Genomic DNA, 19,005 nt, shown 5'->3' with positions numbered 1-19,005 from the left:
TATTCTTGATTATTCTATCATTTTTGTTTATAATTTAAATAATAATGAGCAAATATTTTCTTTTATCTGAATAACTTGTATTCATTTTTACTCTAAATAACTTAATTTTTACTTACTTATTCACTGATTAATGCTTACAAAATATATATATATACAAATCTATTGAAATTCATTAACAAAATTAAAACTCAGTTTTCTTACAAAAATTCAAAATACCTTTATTATAAATTTAAAAGTTTATCCTAAGATTAAAATTGTGATATTTATTAAAGTGTAGGGTTAAGATTGCAAACTTAATTATGTTCGGGTGCGATTTGATTTAGGATCCTATCATATACATTCGTAGTTTCTTCTGCTTTAGAGTACTCGAAAGCAAGCTTTTTCTTAGAAAGGTTGTTAAATTAAAATTTTGGAAGGAGGGCACGGGATACTCTTACTGTAGGTTCAGCATAGTGTTTCACCCTCAAACCGATGGATATACAGATCAGTTCAATCAAATTTTAGAGGATATGTTAAGGGCTTGTACCTTGGACTTTGCAGGTAGCTGGGTCGAACACTTGCATCTAGTAGCATTTGCATATAACAATAGCTACGAAGCAATGATCGGAATGACACCTTTTGAAGCCTTGTATAATAGGAAGTGTCTGATCCCTAGTGTTTTGGCAAGAGGTGGGGAGTCAACAGTTAGGGCTTGAGTAGATACAGAAGACGAGCGATGTCGTGTAGAAGATCGGAGTAAGAATTTAGACCGTGTAGAGCAGATAGAAGAGCTACGTCGGCGCCAGAAGAAAGAATCCCAAATTTGAGGTGGGAGATCGCGTGTTTCTCGAGATTGCTCCTATGAAAGAAGTGCTAAGGAGTGCTGAGGTTCGAGAAGAGAGAGAAACTTAGCCCTCTTTTATAGGCCCATTTGAAATCATAGAGCATATAGGCCACTGCTTACCGATTACCTTTCCCACCACCTCTCTCGTTATGAACTCATAATATGTTCCATGTATCCATGCTCATATCCATGCTCATAAAGCACACCTTGGGTAAAGGTTTCGTAAGCTTTTCTTTTCAAGAACTCTCAAATGTGTAGAAGATAATAATCTATGACTTCATCTTGAGCAGATCTACGAGATTTGAGAAGAGTTAGTGGGCGTTGTAAACGAATTCAGAGCCCAAACGCGAAGGCGCCTTGCGCGGCCCAACCCAGGCGTGTGTGACCTGGGGACGGCCAACCCGAGTGGAGGTCCGGCCCACGGCGGTCCAACTAGGCCGGTTTTGCTCCTTTTGCATAATTTCTCCATTTTAACTTCGAGTTTGACGCTGTTTTCACCGGTTTCCATCATTTTTATCATTGTAGGAACTATATGAAGAGTTTGGCAAATTTTGGAGTTGTCTAAGGACGCAAACTTAAACAAAAATTGTCACACTTTTTAGGTAAGTGGTACCTCAAAACCTTGGAATTAACTATACTATGAGTATGCATAAAAGTATGATATGAGAAGTACGTCATAGAAATTTGAGCATGAAATGAGTGTATGAAAAAGCACGTTGAACATTATGAGTCGCAGTTTTCGAGGAATAAACTGTTGAGTTATGATACGACTAAAATTAAGAGCATGCATGTAGTATGATATAAAGCATGTTATGGGAACCTAATTACATATGTTTGAGCATAGAATGAATTGAGATGACACATGTTGAATGTGATTATATATGTTTACTCAAAAGCGTATATGGATTGAAATTTATGACTAGGTTTCTATGTTTAGATCATTATGATATGTTCTGTTGCATATGTTGCGAATGGTTAGGGGTTTGCCAACTAACTCCTGACCATAAACTTGCCGTTAGGGTTGCGAATGGTTAGGGGTTTGCCAACTAACTTCTAACCATAAACTTGCCGTTAGGGGTCCGAATAACTATAGAACTGACTATTTTATTTTGATGGTACTCGTCGGGATTTCTAGGAAGTTTGCTAGTTAATTTCCTGTTAGTGAATCTTTCACAAGTGGCAGAGGTCCACAATGGTACAGTGGTACATTAGAATTGGTCGATCTTGTGACTCTTGATTTATTAGGTCCAATTTATGACTAGGTTTCTATATTTAGATCATTATGATATGTCTCTGTTGCATATGTTGCGAATGGTGGGGTTTGCCAACTAACTCCTAACCATAAACTCGTCGGGATTTCTAGGAAGTTTGCTAGTTAATTTCCTGTTAGTGAATCTTTCACAAGTGGCAGAGGTCCACAATGGTACAGTGGTACATTAGAATTGGTCGATCTTGTGACTCTTGATTTATTAGGTCCAATTTATGACTAGGTTTCTATATTTAGATCATTATGATATGTCTCTATTGCATATGTTGCGAATGGTGGGGTTTGCCAACTAACTCCTAACCATAAACTTGCCGTTAGGGTTGCGAATGGTTAGGGGTTTGCCAACTAACTCCAAACCATAAACTTGCCGTTACGGGTCGGAATAACTATAGAACTGACTATTTTATGGTGGGGTTTGCCAACTAACTCCTAACCATAAACTTGCCGTTAGGGTTGCGAATGGTTAGGGATTTGCCAACTAACTCCTAACCATAAACTTGCCGTTACGGGTCGGAATAACTATAGAACTGACTATTTTATTTTGATGGTACTCCGTCGGGATTTCTAGGAAGTTTGCTAGTTAATTTCCTGTTAGTGAATCTATCACAAGTGGCAGAGGTCCACTAGAATGGGTCGATCTTGTGACTCTTGATTTATTAGGTCCACAGTGGTACATTAGAATTAGTCAATCTTGTGACTCTTGATTTATTGTTCATGCATGTGAGTTTTATGGGTTTGCCAACTAACTTGATTTATTGTTCATGCATGTGAGTTATACAGGGACGTTTATGGGTTTGCCAACTAATCCATAATCGTAAACCTAGCTCAATTATTAGGGTCCAAATAACTATAGAACTAGCTTATTTTATTTTATTGTAGAATTAGTTTTAATCTTTCCAATATTATGATCAATTTTTTTTGTTATTATTATATTGATAGTTTAATAATATTTTAAATTTATCCACAAAGTAAAAATACTAAAAGTTAGTTTTTTTTTGTTACCGGGGATGTAGCTCAAGTGGTAGAGCGTTCGCTTAGTATACAGGAGACACAGTAATCAATATCCTACATCTCCATTTCTTTGATTAATATCTTAAATATAATATATATTATATTACAATGATAACTTTATATGCACAACATTCTAACTTATAAACCATAAGAACCAAATTTATAAGAAGCCGACAAATTTGAATTACTAAACTTCTAATTTAATAGTGCTAAGAGAGATAATTTAAGTAAGAAAACAGCATAGTTTCTCAGTAACTTCCTAATATTAACCAACATGTTTAACTATTACAAATGTAATTACTAACATAATGATGAAAATTTTACTTGATAGATTTGATGCAATAGACGCGGGACCCCAAATGTTTTACTTCAAGACCTGCATTTTCACAGCCACTGAAGAACAGCAATTCATCCTCCTTTCCAATTCTGCGCCTCCAGCTCATTACAAACAGTGGCTTCGCCAAGTATTCACCACCCTCTGAAAGCACAAAAAAACCATCAAAAAAGTTGCAGAAATGTTCTTACCATGCCATGTAAAATCATAAAACTTGCAATATTGGCATTACCGTCGTTTTCAGAAGCCGTTTCGTTGCACTTTCGCTTGTAATTGTACGACGTGAGAAGATACGATACCGTTTTTATCAAGTTTTGATACTGTTTCACATCTGAAAGGAGAGGAATGAAAGGATTCTTTGTCAAGTTAGGAGATAATAACAGGATCTGAAGTTTGCTCTTTACTAATGGCGACATCAGTAGCATAACTTATGATTCTATGATTCTTTTCACCCGGATCGAAAAAAACAGATTCCGAGCACGTCTGGTAATGTCCCATAAAAAATGTAAAAATCTACAAACTCATTGGGTGAATTCAGTAGATTCGAAAGCTTAGAAAATTACTAAGTGATCGAAAGCTTAGTAATGTTAACACAAAGCTTAACAAGTGGACTACTAATGTAAGTTTTCTATAATAACAGTCTCCACAACGGTCCTTAACAATGCAGGTTTTAGAAACATTGTGATTGTCTTTCAAAATGTTACCATGTGGACTCAATCATACTCAAAATTTACCTAGATTCAGCAGGCAGACAAAGTTTAAACAGAACGTTGGACGGTTCTAACTAGAAAAGCCGGGAAAACAAGAAAAAGAAAAGGGATAAAAATTAAAGGGATGATAGACATGAGACAAGACCTTTGGTTTCTATCCGGACCCAATGAAAAAAATTAGGCTGGGCACTCCCACTTGACTAAGAGTTTCGGAAGTCATGCTCTTCTCTTGAGCAGAAAGATGATCCCCAGGACGAGAAGAAATTGAACTCATACACTCAATCCTCGTTCAAGAATTGTTTTTTATCCATTTTGACCTGACAAGGCTTAGGTTTGGGGAAAGATTCCCATTAGCAAGGAAAGAGAAGACACTACTTTTACTTTTGTTTTGTGCCTTACTAGATAAGGTATACCAAGAGAAAAGCCTATTTAGCAGTGTTTACGATGTATTTTATCTAGTAATTCTCATTCCCCTCTTTTTGTGCCTCTTTAGACATATATTCCTACAAATTAATATCTATGTATTATCTAATAATTCTTAGACCCCTCTTTTTAAAAGTATGAACAATCTTGCTCTCAATTATGTGCAAACTCTTATTGAGGTGGAGACAGTAGAGGTTATTCTCGGCAAACACAGCACGGAAACCCAGGTTTTCAGCATCTGAATCACAGCTCCTCTTTACTCAGAGTTTGGAGGAATTGTTTCAAGTTCTCAGGATCCATTGGTGCTTTCAGCAGTCCCTTTTCTCAAATTTTGTTTTTGGTATCCAAATAGCGTATTCTATTACCTAAACACTCGACGTTTTTTTCCCAATCGAAACTGAGTTGATTAAATCCTGTAAAAATATCTCAAATAGACAACTAAAGACGAGGAGCTTACACAATAAAATATCGCTGGCAATGACAAGATCCCAGTCAGGATCCCTAATTGGAAAGTTCTCTCCCCATGTATCTGAAAAGGAAAAATAGTAATGTAAAAACTATGTAATATTCTTAGATCCCTGAATAAAGACAAGTTTCGAAAAAAAAAAAAGATTTTAAAGAAAAATCCCAGATAATGACAATTACATAAAACTAATTTTCTTGGCTGCTCCTGAAATACTGAAGAAAATGCTGCTGAAACAAAGTAAAAGCCAGCCGAGGGGTGACATGCTCACCGCTTCTAAAAGCCAACCGAACGATGAGTTCAAAGGTATTAGCACATCAAATTCAGTCTTCTTATGTTAATAAAAATTGTTCGGACTTAAAACAAAAAAAATCTTCAAAATTCTGGAATAAATCAAAACCGGTTAGAGGATCATTGTCGCTACGATTTATATTTGATCAGAGGGGAAAGATTACTACTTCAAAATGGTGAAATATTCTTTCAAGAACTTCAGAAGAGTAATGTTTCATGAAAGATTCAATTGATCCGCATCCATATTATCATAGCATCACAAAGTCTAATCCTTTAATCTATAGAATAGAAAGAGAACTCACGCACGCTTTATGTGAGGAAGGGCCGGTGCAATTCCATTCACACTGCAATTATAGGCGATGTTGTCTTCAATTTCTTGATCATCATAGTCCGATGTTGTGATATCAAGATTAAATGACTTTCGTAGAAATATCGCCAACGAACCAGTGCCACTGCAAAAACAGGTGCAGAATTAATAGACGGTGGTGCATATATAGGAGATCGAGAAGGCTGTACATACAAAGAGACTAAGGCATAGAAGAAGATTAAAGTGCAATCAAAGAATTAAGTATTTTGGTCGCTCAAACTTACAAACATTTTACTTTTCCTTTTAACTTTGCATAAAAAAATCATTTGAATCCTTAGTGTTAATTTCGTGTAAATCATTTAATGGAAACTTGACATGACATGACATTTCTTTTAATTTACTTGATTTATAAATGTCTATATGGCCAAGCTTTTGAAGTAATATGTAATTGAACAAGTGCCAGTTTTCAAGATGAAAATGGGCTGATGAAAGATTTATCATTGGTAAGAACTGACATACTAAAATATGATATTCCAAAGTTGATCCATATAGAAATTAAGGGATGAACATTGTAATTTAAAACTTTGCTAACTGTTCAAGCGATTGAATAATTGTACCTTCCCAGTTCAATGCATTTTCGTCCTTGAATCCAAGACGGGTTTTGAACCAACCATTCTGCAAATGCAAATGTTCCTGGCCAGAGCAAATTTGCATTCAGCTCATGAAATGAAAACTCTCGAATAATCAATTCCTGCAGTTCAATGCCAATGGCGCAGTGTGAGAAAACAAAAAACCACATAAACAAAACAACTCGAGCTGCCAGTGGCATAACAATTTGCACTGCGACTTGCACCAAAAGAACTCCATCTTAGGTAAATCATCAGCTTAAAATTAATGCTAAGAAACTTCGTTCAGAAGTAAAAAACAAAGCATCTGAACTACCTCTATTACGACATTCTTAAGAAAGAACTTGAAGAAGAGAAACAATACCATTCCAGGAAATTGATGCTTCCTTTCCTCATAGCTCTGCTGCGTCGCTGAAGTTCCCTCATCTGAGCAAACAAACAGGGAGAGGATCGAAATACATCATCCTAAAGAAGTAAAATCATAGCACGATCGACAAGCAGCAGGTAGAGATGGAGATAGGAGTGAAGTAAGTACCATTAGACGATTCGTCCTCGTCGGGGAAAAGCGACGACGGAGAAAACAGAGCTATGTCCATTTCCTTCTTGCAATTTGCAGAGAGATGCAGAATTGAAGGCAGAGAATGAAGCTATGTATGGCTGAGCGGCGCAAGCGAAATCAATGGAACTCGAATTTACTGCTTCGTCAACCATCAAACGTGACTCAAATTCAATTGGATTGCCATTTACGAGCGAGAGCGGGACGAATCTGCCTGGATGAAAATTGAAAACCTAATCTACTGTTCTCCAGTTCTCGAACGACATGTAGTTCGAGCCTCCGAGTACTAGTACGACTATTGAGGAATTAAAACGACATGCCCATCAAGAATAATTCCTAGATGAGAATCCGATCAAGAAAACCTACCACTGCGTCGATTCTGTAGAATTTAGTGGCAATTTTATTCGGCGAGATTCTAAAATTCCAAGACCATAGAAACTTCTCGTAGGTAGAGCATCTATTCTTCAATCTCGACCAATTGGTCAACTTGAGACTTGCTTTGTTGTGTTTGCATCCGACTTGTTTGTTAACTCAAATTCTAGAAACCGACTCGACTCCATACTAAATAGTCACGATCACAAAATATTAGGACTCCTAACACGATTGTGTAACATTTACTCTTTTGTTTTGCATCAAACGTTTCTTTTTTGATCTTTCTCTTTTCTTTTTTCTTTGGTTGGTGTTGTTCCTCGTTGTCAAAACTTGATATAATGTATTGCCAATAATATGATTATTTATTCTTAAACATAAATTTCACTCACATGGAAGAAAATGATCTTTTGCTTCATCAGTTTGATAGATATAAAGTTATGATATTTTTATTTAATTTGCTATAAAAATGGGCTTACAATATGAAAAGTAGACTTCAATTTTATTGTTGGTATCTATTGAACTATAAATTTGTAGTTAAAAATAGACGATGGAACATAGAAAAAGAATAAGCTTCAAAGCTCCTAATCCCACTTGTGTGTTCTTAGTTTCACAATATGTGTAATAAAGTTTTATACATATTAAATTTCATTTGTGAGTATAAAATTTATATAAAAAAAAAAGGCTTAAATATAAAAAAGTATAGTATTTTTATAATTTAGCCATATAAATAACATAGAAAATGACACATAATAAGCAACCAAACCAAACCAAACCTTAGCACTGATCTAAACAGGAGGAAAAATAAAATAAAATAAAAGCATCAATATGAATTAAAGAAATGGTACAACAACTATTTCATCCTCAATTGGCTATATTACAAAGAAAGGTATTTCCTAAAGACCGTTTTAGAGCGTTCAAAGAACCAACCATTTTGTTAATTTTACATGCCCTAAGCCAACGTAGAACCCAAATCAAAGAAACAATACATACAAAAGAGGCTTTTTAAAGTACACACAGTCAAGAAGCAGAGCAGCAGCACCCACAATGTCTCACTCAACTCTGGATTGTTTTCAGCCAACTTCACAAAGATTCAACAATGAAAGACCCCGCGCCAAACGCGACCTTCAAATAAATTAATGTAAAAAGGATGACGAATAATAGAGAATTTGTTGGCTTAGTCAGTTATCGATTTGTCGAGGAAACACGTACGATTACGAGGAAAGCTGGAATCTGCCAGTGGGCTTCTTTCTTCTCCATCCCTTAAAGATTACAAGACAAAAGGAGAAACCATGGAATTAGAACACCAGGAAAATGGGAGTTTAAATCACAAACAAGGACATTGGTTTTGGAAGCTTACGAAGGCAGCGTAATACACGAAGGTTAATCCCGCCAACGCAACGAATGCTATTTGAAACACATTATACCTACAATGCAACAGCCAAGTTTATCGAACCGAATGAAAATACACACATGGAAAAGATTCAGAAGCAGAAAAATCAGTACATAAAATTCAACTCACTCACTTGTACAAATATTTGATACCGCGAAGAGACTGCAATGTGTGTCCAAAGATTTCTTGTGCCGCAGTTGCTCGTGCATAATATGCAAATGCCGTGGAGCAAAACTGAATCACACTATAAAATAGAGAAAAGGCATGCTATAATCAACCAAGCAAATTGATTAAGGTATGGAGTTCCCTTCTAATTTCATACATGACAACTGCTTAACATTTAATAAACATGTTTTTAATCCTAAGTTTAGACTTTACCGAACATCTTAAATTCATCCAGCAGTGTCCCAAAAGAGACCAAACAATTGTACTCGTGCTTAGTCATCCAAGAGCTCAATATATTAACAAAACAATTAGAGGCAGCCCCTCCCTATGTGATGTACTCACAAACTAGAACTCCTGCTATGTCATAACCATATCATAACCATACTTGAAGAAGGTAGGTTGTGACTCTCACAAGTGATGACATAGAAGACGACATATGAGTGTCACCTATTGTACCACATGAGGACCGAGGAAGACAAGTGTCATGATGTGACAGAGGAGGACGATATATCATCTAATACATCAAGAAGAATGGGTAAGATTGTCAAGCTAAGGTGTAAGCAAGAATAGAAGCAATAGTGTTATCAAGGGTGTCAGAGACAAACTTAATGGAATCCATTGGGGTCCAAGCCATAATACAAAAGTCAAGGTTCCATCATGAGATTCGACAAGCAGCTCTGAGTTAATTCCGTATAAGTGAAATATGTAAGCTTGCCAAATTTGGTGTCAATCGAACACCAAATAGCGCTCCACATTGACTATTGTTCATCGTTACTATTGCTGTCTACACTTGCCAGATAAAAAACGTCTCAGTATGTACTATATAGGGAGGCATGGTGTTGGCTCTCCACCACCCCTAGGCCTCAAAGCTAGCCCATGAACTATACGTGTGTCATGGTGTGAGCGAATGAATGTTCCAAGACGAGTGTCTTGGGTATCTTCCTTTGGAAATGGGTTATTGAGAACAATGTAGGGTGGCACAAGGGTGCCGACATGTGCCCCTTCCCTAGAGTCAGAGGTTGAGATATAGGGTCAACTATGGCATCGTATATCAAAATGACTTGGCAGGGATACAGGAGGATTCATGCCTCAATAGTGCCTCGATGGAGGGATGAATATTCTAGAGGTCTTGAAAATAAAGCTAACACATGGGTCGATTCTCGATAAGCATGCTTAAGCGACCTGTAAAGGTCGATGACATCATGAAACTTGATATCATATCATGAAGCATCAATGGGACTCGAGAGTTCTCGGTTAACACAATAGTTGGCTTTATGCTCATTTAAGCATTATAATGCCTCAATAAGTCTCGATAAATGATGCAATGACTCGCAAAGCTATGACGGGGCGTTTTAAGGCCATTTATACCCAATGAAGGGTTCGAATGCATCCAAGTGAAATTCTAGATCAATGTAGAAATGTGTGGGTCGTATTGTAGAGAACCTACATGATGAAATAAGATGTGACGTTGCATTTGAAGGACATTGACCAAGAGTAAAGGCAAGGTTGAGTCTTAGGACTTCGTCTAGAGTAGAGGTAAGTCAGCTAGAGTAAATTGAAGGAAAATATACGCATGAGCGATGTGTATGGCCGAATAAAACTTAGTTCCACAAGTCATCTTCAGTCAGAAGAAATAACTCTGTTTAAGATTTGATGAAGCCACAAAGATGACCGAAAAGTATAACGGGACATGAGTTCCCCCTTAAGTCTAGTCATGATCGTGTGTAACCCATTATGTCGCATGGTTTAAAAAGTGCGACGGTGATACCAAGCTCATTTTCCAAGGGCATGGAGATCCATTTTAGAAAAGAGATGATGAGAAGGTGTAACATTTAAGATGTCTTCCAAAAGGTCATTACCACTAGAGGGATAATGATAATGATTGCAAACATAGAAGCCAATGGTCAAGGTGACATGCTAGTCGAGTGCCAAGTGAGAATTGACGAAGTCCATGTGGGTGGACGGTGTGGCCGAGTTAAGAGCCTGTTGATAAAAGAAAAAGTAGTCCTAAGAGTGGATGTCATGGTGAAGAGAGAGCAGAGGTAAGTAACTCAAGTGAATTAGTTGCTTGCTTGCATGTGGAAATGCTGCGAGAGAAAGGAGTACGCATAAGTCTTCTACATGCCTAAGTAAGTTGCTTCATAAGAAGTTGTTGAGACCAGCGTTCCCTCAAGAAGAAGCACTAGGTAGGATGTAACAGATAAAGAAGAGAGAAGTTGTAGCACGACCAGAGTAAAACATCATTGTAGCATTTGCTACAAGTGGCCAAGTTGAGAGTTGGTTGAATGGGTGCCAGCAAGTGAGAAGTGTATTGAAGTGTATGGGCTGGTGTCATAAAGAGGCAATACAAAGGTAGGCTTGCGAGTCTCACCCTAAAGAGTGCATTGTTACGAGAATGTGTATTGAAGTGTCAAGATTACGTTGGGGCAAGTGTCACCAAGCTGACCAAGAAGCATCCGAAGTTAAGCTATGACCAAACGACATCAAAAGCTTTGTCTTGCATATGTTGCGAGTCTCAAGGCCAAGTCCTAAGAACGAGCATAGGTAGGTCCGAAGGTGAGAACTCGTAGGTACTGAGCATTTATCATATTCGTTCTAAAACAAGATTATTTTATCACGAGTCAGTTAGCAACCAACCAAAAGTTGGAATTGACGTCAGAAGGATGTCAAGATTAAGTGGAAGAGAGTGCAATCCACTATGTCAGTGAGGACGATGACTAGTTTTAGTAGAGGAGAGTGTCACAACCATACTAGAAGAAGGTAGGTTGTCACTCCCACCAGTGATGATAGATAGAAGGCAACAAGTGAGTGATGCCTATCAGGCCACGTGAGGATCAAGAAAGACAACTGTCATGATGTGGATAAGAATGACGATACATCTAGCACAACAAAAGTAGAGAGCTCGATTGTCAAGCTAAGGTGTAAGCAAGAATAGAAGTGACAGTGTTGTCAAGGGTGTCAGAAACAAGCTTAATGAGACAGAAGAGGTACAAGACATAATCTCGAAAGTTGAGGTTCTGTCATGAGATTCAACAAGCCGCTCTGGAGCTAAGTCTGTATAAGTGAAATATGTAAGCTCGAAAAACTTGGTGTTAATCAGACACCAGACGAACCGTCTAAGTTGAGAGGTCTCAGAGCTTAAGCTACCCCATGGCACATGCATGTATCATTATGGACAAGTGTTGCAAGACAAGTGTCTAGGACGTCTTCTTTTGAGAATGGACTTTTTATAATAGTGTTGGGTGGCACAGGTGTGTTGTGGCTTGTCACTTAAGTTGGAGGTTGAAATATAGGGTCGAGCGCTTCAACACAGTATGTAGAAATGACTTGGCATGGACATGGAAGGGCTTACTCTTCAATAGTGCTTAAATGGATGGATGTTCGAGAGGTTCTGAATACAAAATTGACCCATGTGTTGATTCTCGATAAGCACGTCCAAGCGAGCCGCGAAGGTCGATGACATCCCAATACTCGAGAGTTTTTAATTAGCATGATATTTAGCTTTTATGCCACATTAAGCATTATAATGTCTTGGTAAGTGCTCAAATCATCCGATAAGCTCTAGTTGAGCATTTAAAGGCCAAGTTGACTGAATGAAGGGTCCAAACACATTCCGATGAAGTTTCAAATCAATGTAGAAGCATGTGGACTGTGTTGTTGAGAACCTAGATGATGATATGAGAAATGACATTGCATTTGAAGGACCTCGGCCCATTAAAGTGACAGTGTCTTCAGGTTCTATGGCTTAGAGTAGAGGCAAGTCAGCTAAAGTTGCAATTTTAGAAAAATACACGTATAGGCAATATATATGGCCGAATGCACAGCTTAGTTCTCCATAATTCATGTTTGGTTGAGGAAGAAAGAACCTCGTCTAAGGTGTGATGAATCCATAAAATGAGCAAAAAGTATACAGAGCTTGAGTTCCCCCTTAAGACTGGTCATGATCGCGTGTAAGCCATGACACCGCAAGGTTCAAAAACTACGCACCTACAATTTGTACGGACAACAAGTGGCCTCCTAGGGCTAGAAGGATTCCAACACCAGAAAAGTAGACACTTGGAAGATAACCGGAACCGTAATATTCGGAAGGGAGGAGTAATGGGATTCTTAATGATAGAATGAAGGGAGTTTAAAGTTTTCTCACTCTTCAAAAAAAAGAAAAAAAAAAAAGCACCTTTTTTTATAATTTTGCGTACGCACTTGTGTGGCCAGGGGTGCTGTATTTCAAACAGAGAATTCGGCAATCATTCTCCCTTTTTATTCAATTCAATCATCGAGGTTTTGTAGCACCTTTACTAAGGAGAGGGGTTTGAGACCTCATCTCCCTCCTCCATCCCACTTTGTACGCCCTTTACATTAATGATACGTTCCTATCCATATCCATACAAATGTATCCCAGATTTTATCACCCTACATTGTTTCTCCATTAATTATTACTATTGGTTACCACAGAAGAATTTTAATGCAAGTAGATATAATAAGAAATAAAAATAGATTTAAAATGGGGTAAGAATAAGCAATAGAACCTGAAGATCCCCACCTGATAGAGCAGAGGAGGATAAGCCCCACATTAAATAGGAACGAGTTCATCAGAGTGGCTCCCCACCTATATGCAAGCATAGACAAAAGAGAAGCAAAACCACGACATCAATTTCCAGTAATCAACAGCTGGACAAACAACAAAATAAAAGAAAAGGAAAAAAAAATCAACACTAAGAAGAATGAAAGTACTTCATGGGATGAATTGTGATAAAAACTAGTCTCAAGCCAAGCATCATGGCTCCAGCAACTACTGCAAGAAGAAGGTAGAAGCAGAAGAAAGCAAAAGCTGCAGTTCCAAGAAGACCTGGTGACATAGGAAAATAATCATCATACCCACATTCATCACAGAGGAAAAAAAAAAACATGAAAGCAAAATGTGAGAGGAAAAACTGTACCCCAGACATCATCCAGCTTGATAAAAACTTCATTCAGGAAAGGAGAAAGCGGGGGATCAATTAGTAGATATATAACAATATGTACAACCCAAGCCACTGAAACAATCAACCTGACGAATAGAAAAATGGGTAAATTAAACAATGTGACTGAATGTCTCAAATCTGAAAAAAATACAGATACACTCAAGTGTATAAACTTTCTCAAGGAACTTATTTCCAGAAGAGATGGAACATAACTATGAAAAACAAAAATAAGAAATGTGCCAACTAGGTCAACTACCTCGTGCAGATAAACAGAAAGAAAAAGGGAAGTGAAATGGACATCATCTATTCTCAACAAAAAAAAAAACAAAAAAAAAAGAAAAGAAAAGATTTTAAGAAACCCACAAGAAACTGATCTTAGAAGAGCAACACAATGTTTTATCAAGTTTTCCACTAAATATTCTCTTTCCGTTGTTGATGGTTATAATAGATATAAAATGCAACTGAAATGCAACCCCCTCCTCCAATATTATCTACCTCTTAATCTAGCAACATATATATAGACACACACACACACATTAAACTAAGATGCCACCTCTCCCACTTTTCAATTAACCGCTGTGCACCTATTTTTTAAATAAAACTTGAATGTGAAACAGCTGCTAGGCTGACAAGAAAGAAAAGAATAGAATATTCTTGAATATAAATATCTTGGGGGATCATAACTTCCTTACCCCAAAATTCCGAACACAAGTTTTGCCAAGTAGCCAAGAACAGTCATTGCCCATGCAGTCTCGGCCTGTATATTAATATTTTCATATAGGAGATAATAAAGTTATAGCAATTGTCCAATAGAAAAGATAACAGAAATTATATCCAGCAGTCCACCTTTTCTCCTTGTGGGTACATCTCTTCTAAAAGCTTTACATCTTCTTCCAATTGAAGCAACTCCTACAAAATTAAACAAGTAGATGTCCCAATAAGCACACAGTAAGAATTATGGATGAACATCTTAAATCAAGCTTCAATAATGTATTGAAGTTCTCATCTAACAAAGATGATACTCTCAGGACTTCTAGCCAAAGCTGAAGTTCTTCAGTATTTATATGATAACAGTGAAGAATGCAAGTATTCAAAACAAAATTCAAATAGAATTGGGGGGGGACCCAAAAGAGCATCAACACCAAAATGTATCGATAGTAAAACATACCTTCTCTACTGCCTTCACATTCTTTCGCCATTTTCTACCCTTAGAACCACTTCTTTCTTCCTGGTGAAGTGCATCAGCAGCTTTCTTCACTTCTCTTGCTTTTTTCCCTAGATCTGTTGCTTCCTGTAGAATAGAAAATATAACTTATATGATAGAAATTAGCAAGTCAAACCCAAAATTAAAATAATAACTAATTTGCATTATAAAAAACTAAAAAGTACCTTGATATATTGTGAACGAGTGATAACAGCCTTTGGACGCCTAACAAATGAGAAAATGAGGCCCAAGGGCAGACATGCAATGCCAACACCTCCAAATATCTAGTGGAGAGGAAAAGAAAAAGAGATCAGAAAAAAATTGTTTGATTATTGTAAAATTTAACAGCACGAAATATTATTTGCAGGTTAAAAAGCAATAAATTGATAAACACCAAGAAGTTCACTTTGTGGAAATAATTCACTAATGATATTTATATGGGAAGATGAGCAGTATGCATAAATTAAACATGAAACATTTGTCAGTAAATTCAATATTATAATTCGTCGTGAATTCCAATTACTAGACAGACTAATAGGCGATATGAGAAAGGGCAGAGTACATGTATTCAAATGGTTCACTATTTCGTAAATGAAGGAGATATAGTGTTTTCCTCCAATCTCCATTAATGAACTTACAGAGAAGAGTACGGATCCAACAATAGTGGCAAGAGCAACAACATATTCAGGAAAAGTAGTGCGCATTGTCCATGTTTTCTCCGATGAAGCACTTGTTGTGAATGCTGAACACTACAACACAATGAGCAAAAGGAGTCGTGTAGATGTTAACATTATGCAAATCCATAATTAAGATCTGATGACTGAAGCCAAATAGAACCATATATGAGGCCTAAAATTTCCAAACAGAAGTAGAACCTGCCGGGCACCATTTCCAATGCATGGCTGGCTGCTAGAGAACTGCCACTGATTGGGAAAAGAAGCAGTGTTTGAGGAGAGATGCATAACGGTGAAGTCAACTTCTCCTACAAGCCCTGATAAATATACCAACAAAGTTTAGCAGTTAAAAGACAAGGGCACATGGAAAATTTTCAACCGAAAACTGAGTCTTAGAGAGATATAAGAAATTGTTATAATTTAGATACACACATTCACCAATTGAAAGAACATTTATATTCTACAGTAAGAGAACCATGGAACAGTCAATTCATTACTTGGCTATTCTTGAGGTAAAATGAGAATGTAATTATAAAGGAAAGAAAAAATCGAAGCATGATCATATTTCAAGACTTCATTGGTTGATATGTGAGGAAGAAGCCTAAAGTACAATTAACTTGAGAGCAAACAAGAAATGAGCGTAAAACTAAAGGAAGTTTAGTGTAGAGTCGGCACAACTTCTTCTGTCCAATTAAAAACGAAATATAAGACCAAAAAAACGCAAAAATCCTCAAGAATGAGCATAAGAGCTGACCGTATAAAATTCCCAACAGGAGAGCACAGACAATTGCCATTACCACAACCCATATCAAGGCGCTTTTGATCCGTTTGCCAAGGCCCCTTCACAATGATAACACAAATAATAATAATAATCAATAAAGCCTCCAGACAAAAGATATAATTATGTTCAGAAAAGACTCAAATTCTAAGCAATTACTTGTCCTGGTCTCCTTCGTAGTAGAACATGGCGAAAGGAATAATGAAGAAGACGAGCACAGCATCGACGATATAGACAGCGAGCCACAGATCCTTCATCGGCAATGTGAGGTTACAAGCGCCATTATACAAAGCGTGCTTGCAAGCCTGCCGATTAGCGACGTCAGCCGGTAACATCAAAATAGAAATCAAGGCAACAGAGAGGCCGAAAACGACGACAATTTTAGGAAAATACGCCTGATTCTTATCATCAGGGTGCTGGTAATTAACCAGAAGGTACACATTGAAGATGAATATAATGACACAGACGACTATCGCGACGATTACAAGAGCGAGATTAAAATCGCCCATCGTTAACGAGCTCCCGATTCGAAACCAGTAAGAAATCGAATCGAAGAGATCGAAAAACTGAAAGAATCGGGCGTGCTGTTGTGTTTCGAAATTTGAAATGGAGCTTCGCAGATCTGGCTCGTCTCGGGGAAAGGGGGAAAAGGGGGAAAGGAAAATAGGGCTAGATTCCGAAATTCCGATGACATTGTTTGTTGAGAAGCGAGTGTTGAGCTGGGAGGCGTGAAATTACGATTTTCTCCTTTGGAAAATGATGGATTTAGAATCAGACAGAGTTGACAACGAGGAGCGTAAGGGGTAGAAAGGTAAAATGTTGTATTTGGTCGGACAGAAATAAACGTTCCGTCAAAGCCTCTGTTTTCTCACAAGGGAATGGCAATGGGAAAGGGGGCAATTGGGACGGTTTATGCTGAAAGCGCTGAGTAACATGCCCTGTGATGACGTGGCAATCCCCGGAGCTTCTTTTTTTTTTTTTTTTTTTTTTCTCTTTTGATAAATTAATATAAATATTTTTAAACTTTATGCTTTAATTTAAAAATATTCTAAACTTTTTAAATTTTTAATAATAACCTCTAAAAATATATTTAAATTTTTAATTATGTTAAAAAATACTCAAAATTTTTAATTATGCTTTAATGGCATTTTGAATAATTTAGCAAATTTATATTTGTCTTATATTGTTTTGAGTTGGTTGAATCGGAGATGTTCGATGGGTTGAATTGGGTCGAGTTGAGACATTTTTTAGACTCATCTCAATCATCCCGATTGTAAAAGAAATTCATATTAAATAATGAATCCAACCTAATCCAACCATAAATTTTTTGGGTCTGGCTGGTTCGAGTTGTTCGGCTCATTTATTCAAAATTTTTGTTTTTAGTAAAAGTAAAATGTTAGTTTCTAAAGCATCTATTTACTAATTTCATAACGTTTAATTAAGATTTCTTTTGTGGGGAAGACTATATCCACATAATTGATATGTAAAAATCAAATTACGAACCATTCAAATTGAGTTCTCGAAGTTAAAATTTTCACCATTGATCAAATTTGAAAATTCAATTTAGAACAAGGTTCCAATTTTTTATTCTAGATATTTGATCTTAAGAGGTTCGAGAGAAGTTGTTACTACAGAGGAATACAACAAGGCTTGAGAGAGAAACAGAGACATCAAATTTTGGAAATGTTAAGGAATTGATCATATTAGTCGTAATCGTCCTAACAACAGAATCATGATGTGGATGACTAAAGAGACAACCTATTTCACACTTGGTGTTTAGTTAGGGGGACTCCTAATAGTCTTGTTATCGATGGTGGAAGTACATCAGCATAATAAGTACTATGTTGATCAAAAAGTTGTAAATCTCAACCCAACATCGTTCAAAACCTTACAAGCTTCAATGACTCGATGATAGCAGAACAATGAAGGTAGTTTTTCAAGTTATAGTATCTTTTACTTTGAGAAAATATAAACATGAAATTCTTTGTGATGTGTTACGGATACTTGTTGGAGACATATTGCTTAGCCAACCTGACAATTTGATAGGAAGTTGTTTTTGTTTAGTGGGTTTCAATCTCTTTTACAAGAATTTAAGAACGTGTTCGAAGATGAAATACCTAAAGGGCTACCTCCCATTAGATGTATTGAACATAAAAATAGACTTCATTTTAGAGACGGTCATTCTTAGTAGGCTAACTTATAGAGTCAATCGAACTGAGACCAAATAAATTCAAAGGCACATGGAGGAGCTCATTGAGAAGGGCTATGTACGAGAACGTTTGAGTCTATGTTAGGTACTGGTCTCATCCTATTCCTAGTAAAGACGATATCTTAATGAATTTCATGGTTCATTTTTATCAATAAAGATTGATTTGAAATATGAATATCATTAAATTAGAATGCATACCGGAAATAAATGGAAAACTGTCTTCAAAACTAAGTTTTGATTGTATGAATGACTTATTATGTCTTTTTGGCTAACTAATACTCCTCCTCGTACATTTATGCGCGAGTCATGTTTTGAGAAAATATTCGGGAAAGCATGTTGTTGTGTATTTTGATGATATTTTGATTTATCCGAAGACTTTGCTTGAGCACATGACACATGTCATTTTTTATTACAGACAATATGTTAATTTTAATAAGTGTA

General features: G+C 36.8%; 2 protein-coding genes across 3 annotated transcripts; both read right to left on the bottom strand.

The window, feature by feature from the left end:
* Positions 1–3,285: 3,285 nt before the first annotated feature.
* LOC111781115 (S-adenosyl-L-methionine-dependent methyltransferases superfamily protein) lies at positions 3,286–7,100 on the bottom strand. The gene is made up of 7 exons (XM_023661555.2): positions 6,791–7,100; positions 6,620–6,681; positions 6,247–6,380; positions 5,629–5,774; positions 5,026–5,097; positions 3,668–3,766; positions 3,286–3,579 (listed from the first exon to the last, which is right to left on the bottom strand). The coding sequence occupies exons 1-7, from the start codon at positions 6,849–6,851 to the stop codon at positions 3,422–3,424; spliced, it is 732 nt and encodes a 243-aa protein (XP_023517323.2). The 5' UTR covers positions 6,852–7,100; the 3' UTR covers positions 3,286–3,421.
* An 885-nt stretch (positions 7,101–7,985) lies between these two features.
* Positions 7,986–17,141, bottom strand: LOC111781533 (LIMR family protein At5g01460). Of its 2 annotated transcripts, XM_023662186.2 has the most exons (15): positions 16,515–17,141; positions 16,332–16,417; positions 15,779–15,894; positions 15,542–15,652; positions 15,089–15,187; positions 14,868–14,990; positions 14,546–14,608; positions 14,392–14,456; positions 13,676–13,785; positions 13,470–13,584; positions 13,279–13,344; positions 8,707–8,817; positions 8,541–8,607; positions 8,393–8,442; positions 7,986–8,305 (listed from the first exon to the last, which is right to left on the bottom strand). In XM_023662186.2, the coding sequence occupies exons 1-14, from the start codon at positions 16,862–16,864 to the stop codon at positions 8,395–8,397; spliced, it is 1,530 nt and encodes a 509-aa protein (XP_023517954.2). In that variant the 5' UTR covers positions 16,865–17,141; the 3' UTR covers positions 7,986–8,305; positions 8,393–8,394. The 2 variants fall into 2 exon arrangements, with proteins under 2 accessions (XP_023517954.2, XP_023517953.2); XM_023662185.2 differs by having other exon boundaries at positions 7,986–8,442; positions 16,515–17,134.
* Positions 17,142–19,005: the final 1,864 nt, after the last annotated feature.

The sequence above is a fragment of the Cucurbita pepo genome, chromosome 19, assembly GCF_057944985.1.
Source record: "Cucurbita pepo subsp. pepo isolate OVF chromosome 19, ASM5794498v1, whole genome shotgun sequence".
In the NCBI taxonomy this organism is placed as follows: Eukaryota; Viridiplantae; Streptophyta; class Magnoliopsida; order Cucurbitales; family Cucurbitaceae; genus Cucurbita; species Cucurbita pepo.
The sequence above is the reverse complement of the archived record's forward strand: the minus strand, read 5'-3'. Positions and strand labels throughout refer to the sequence as shown.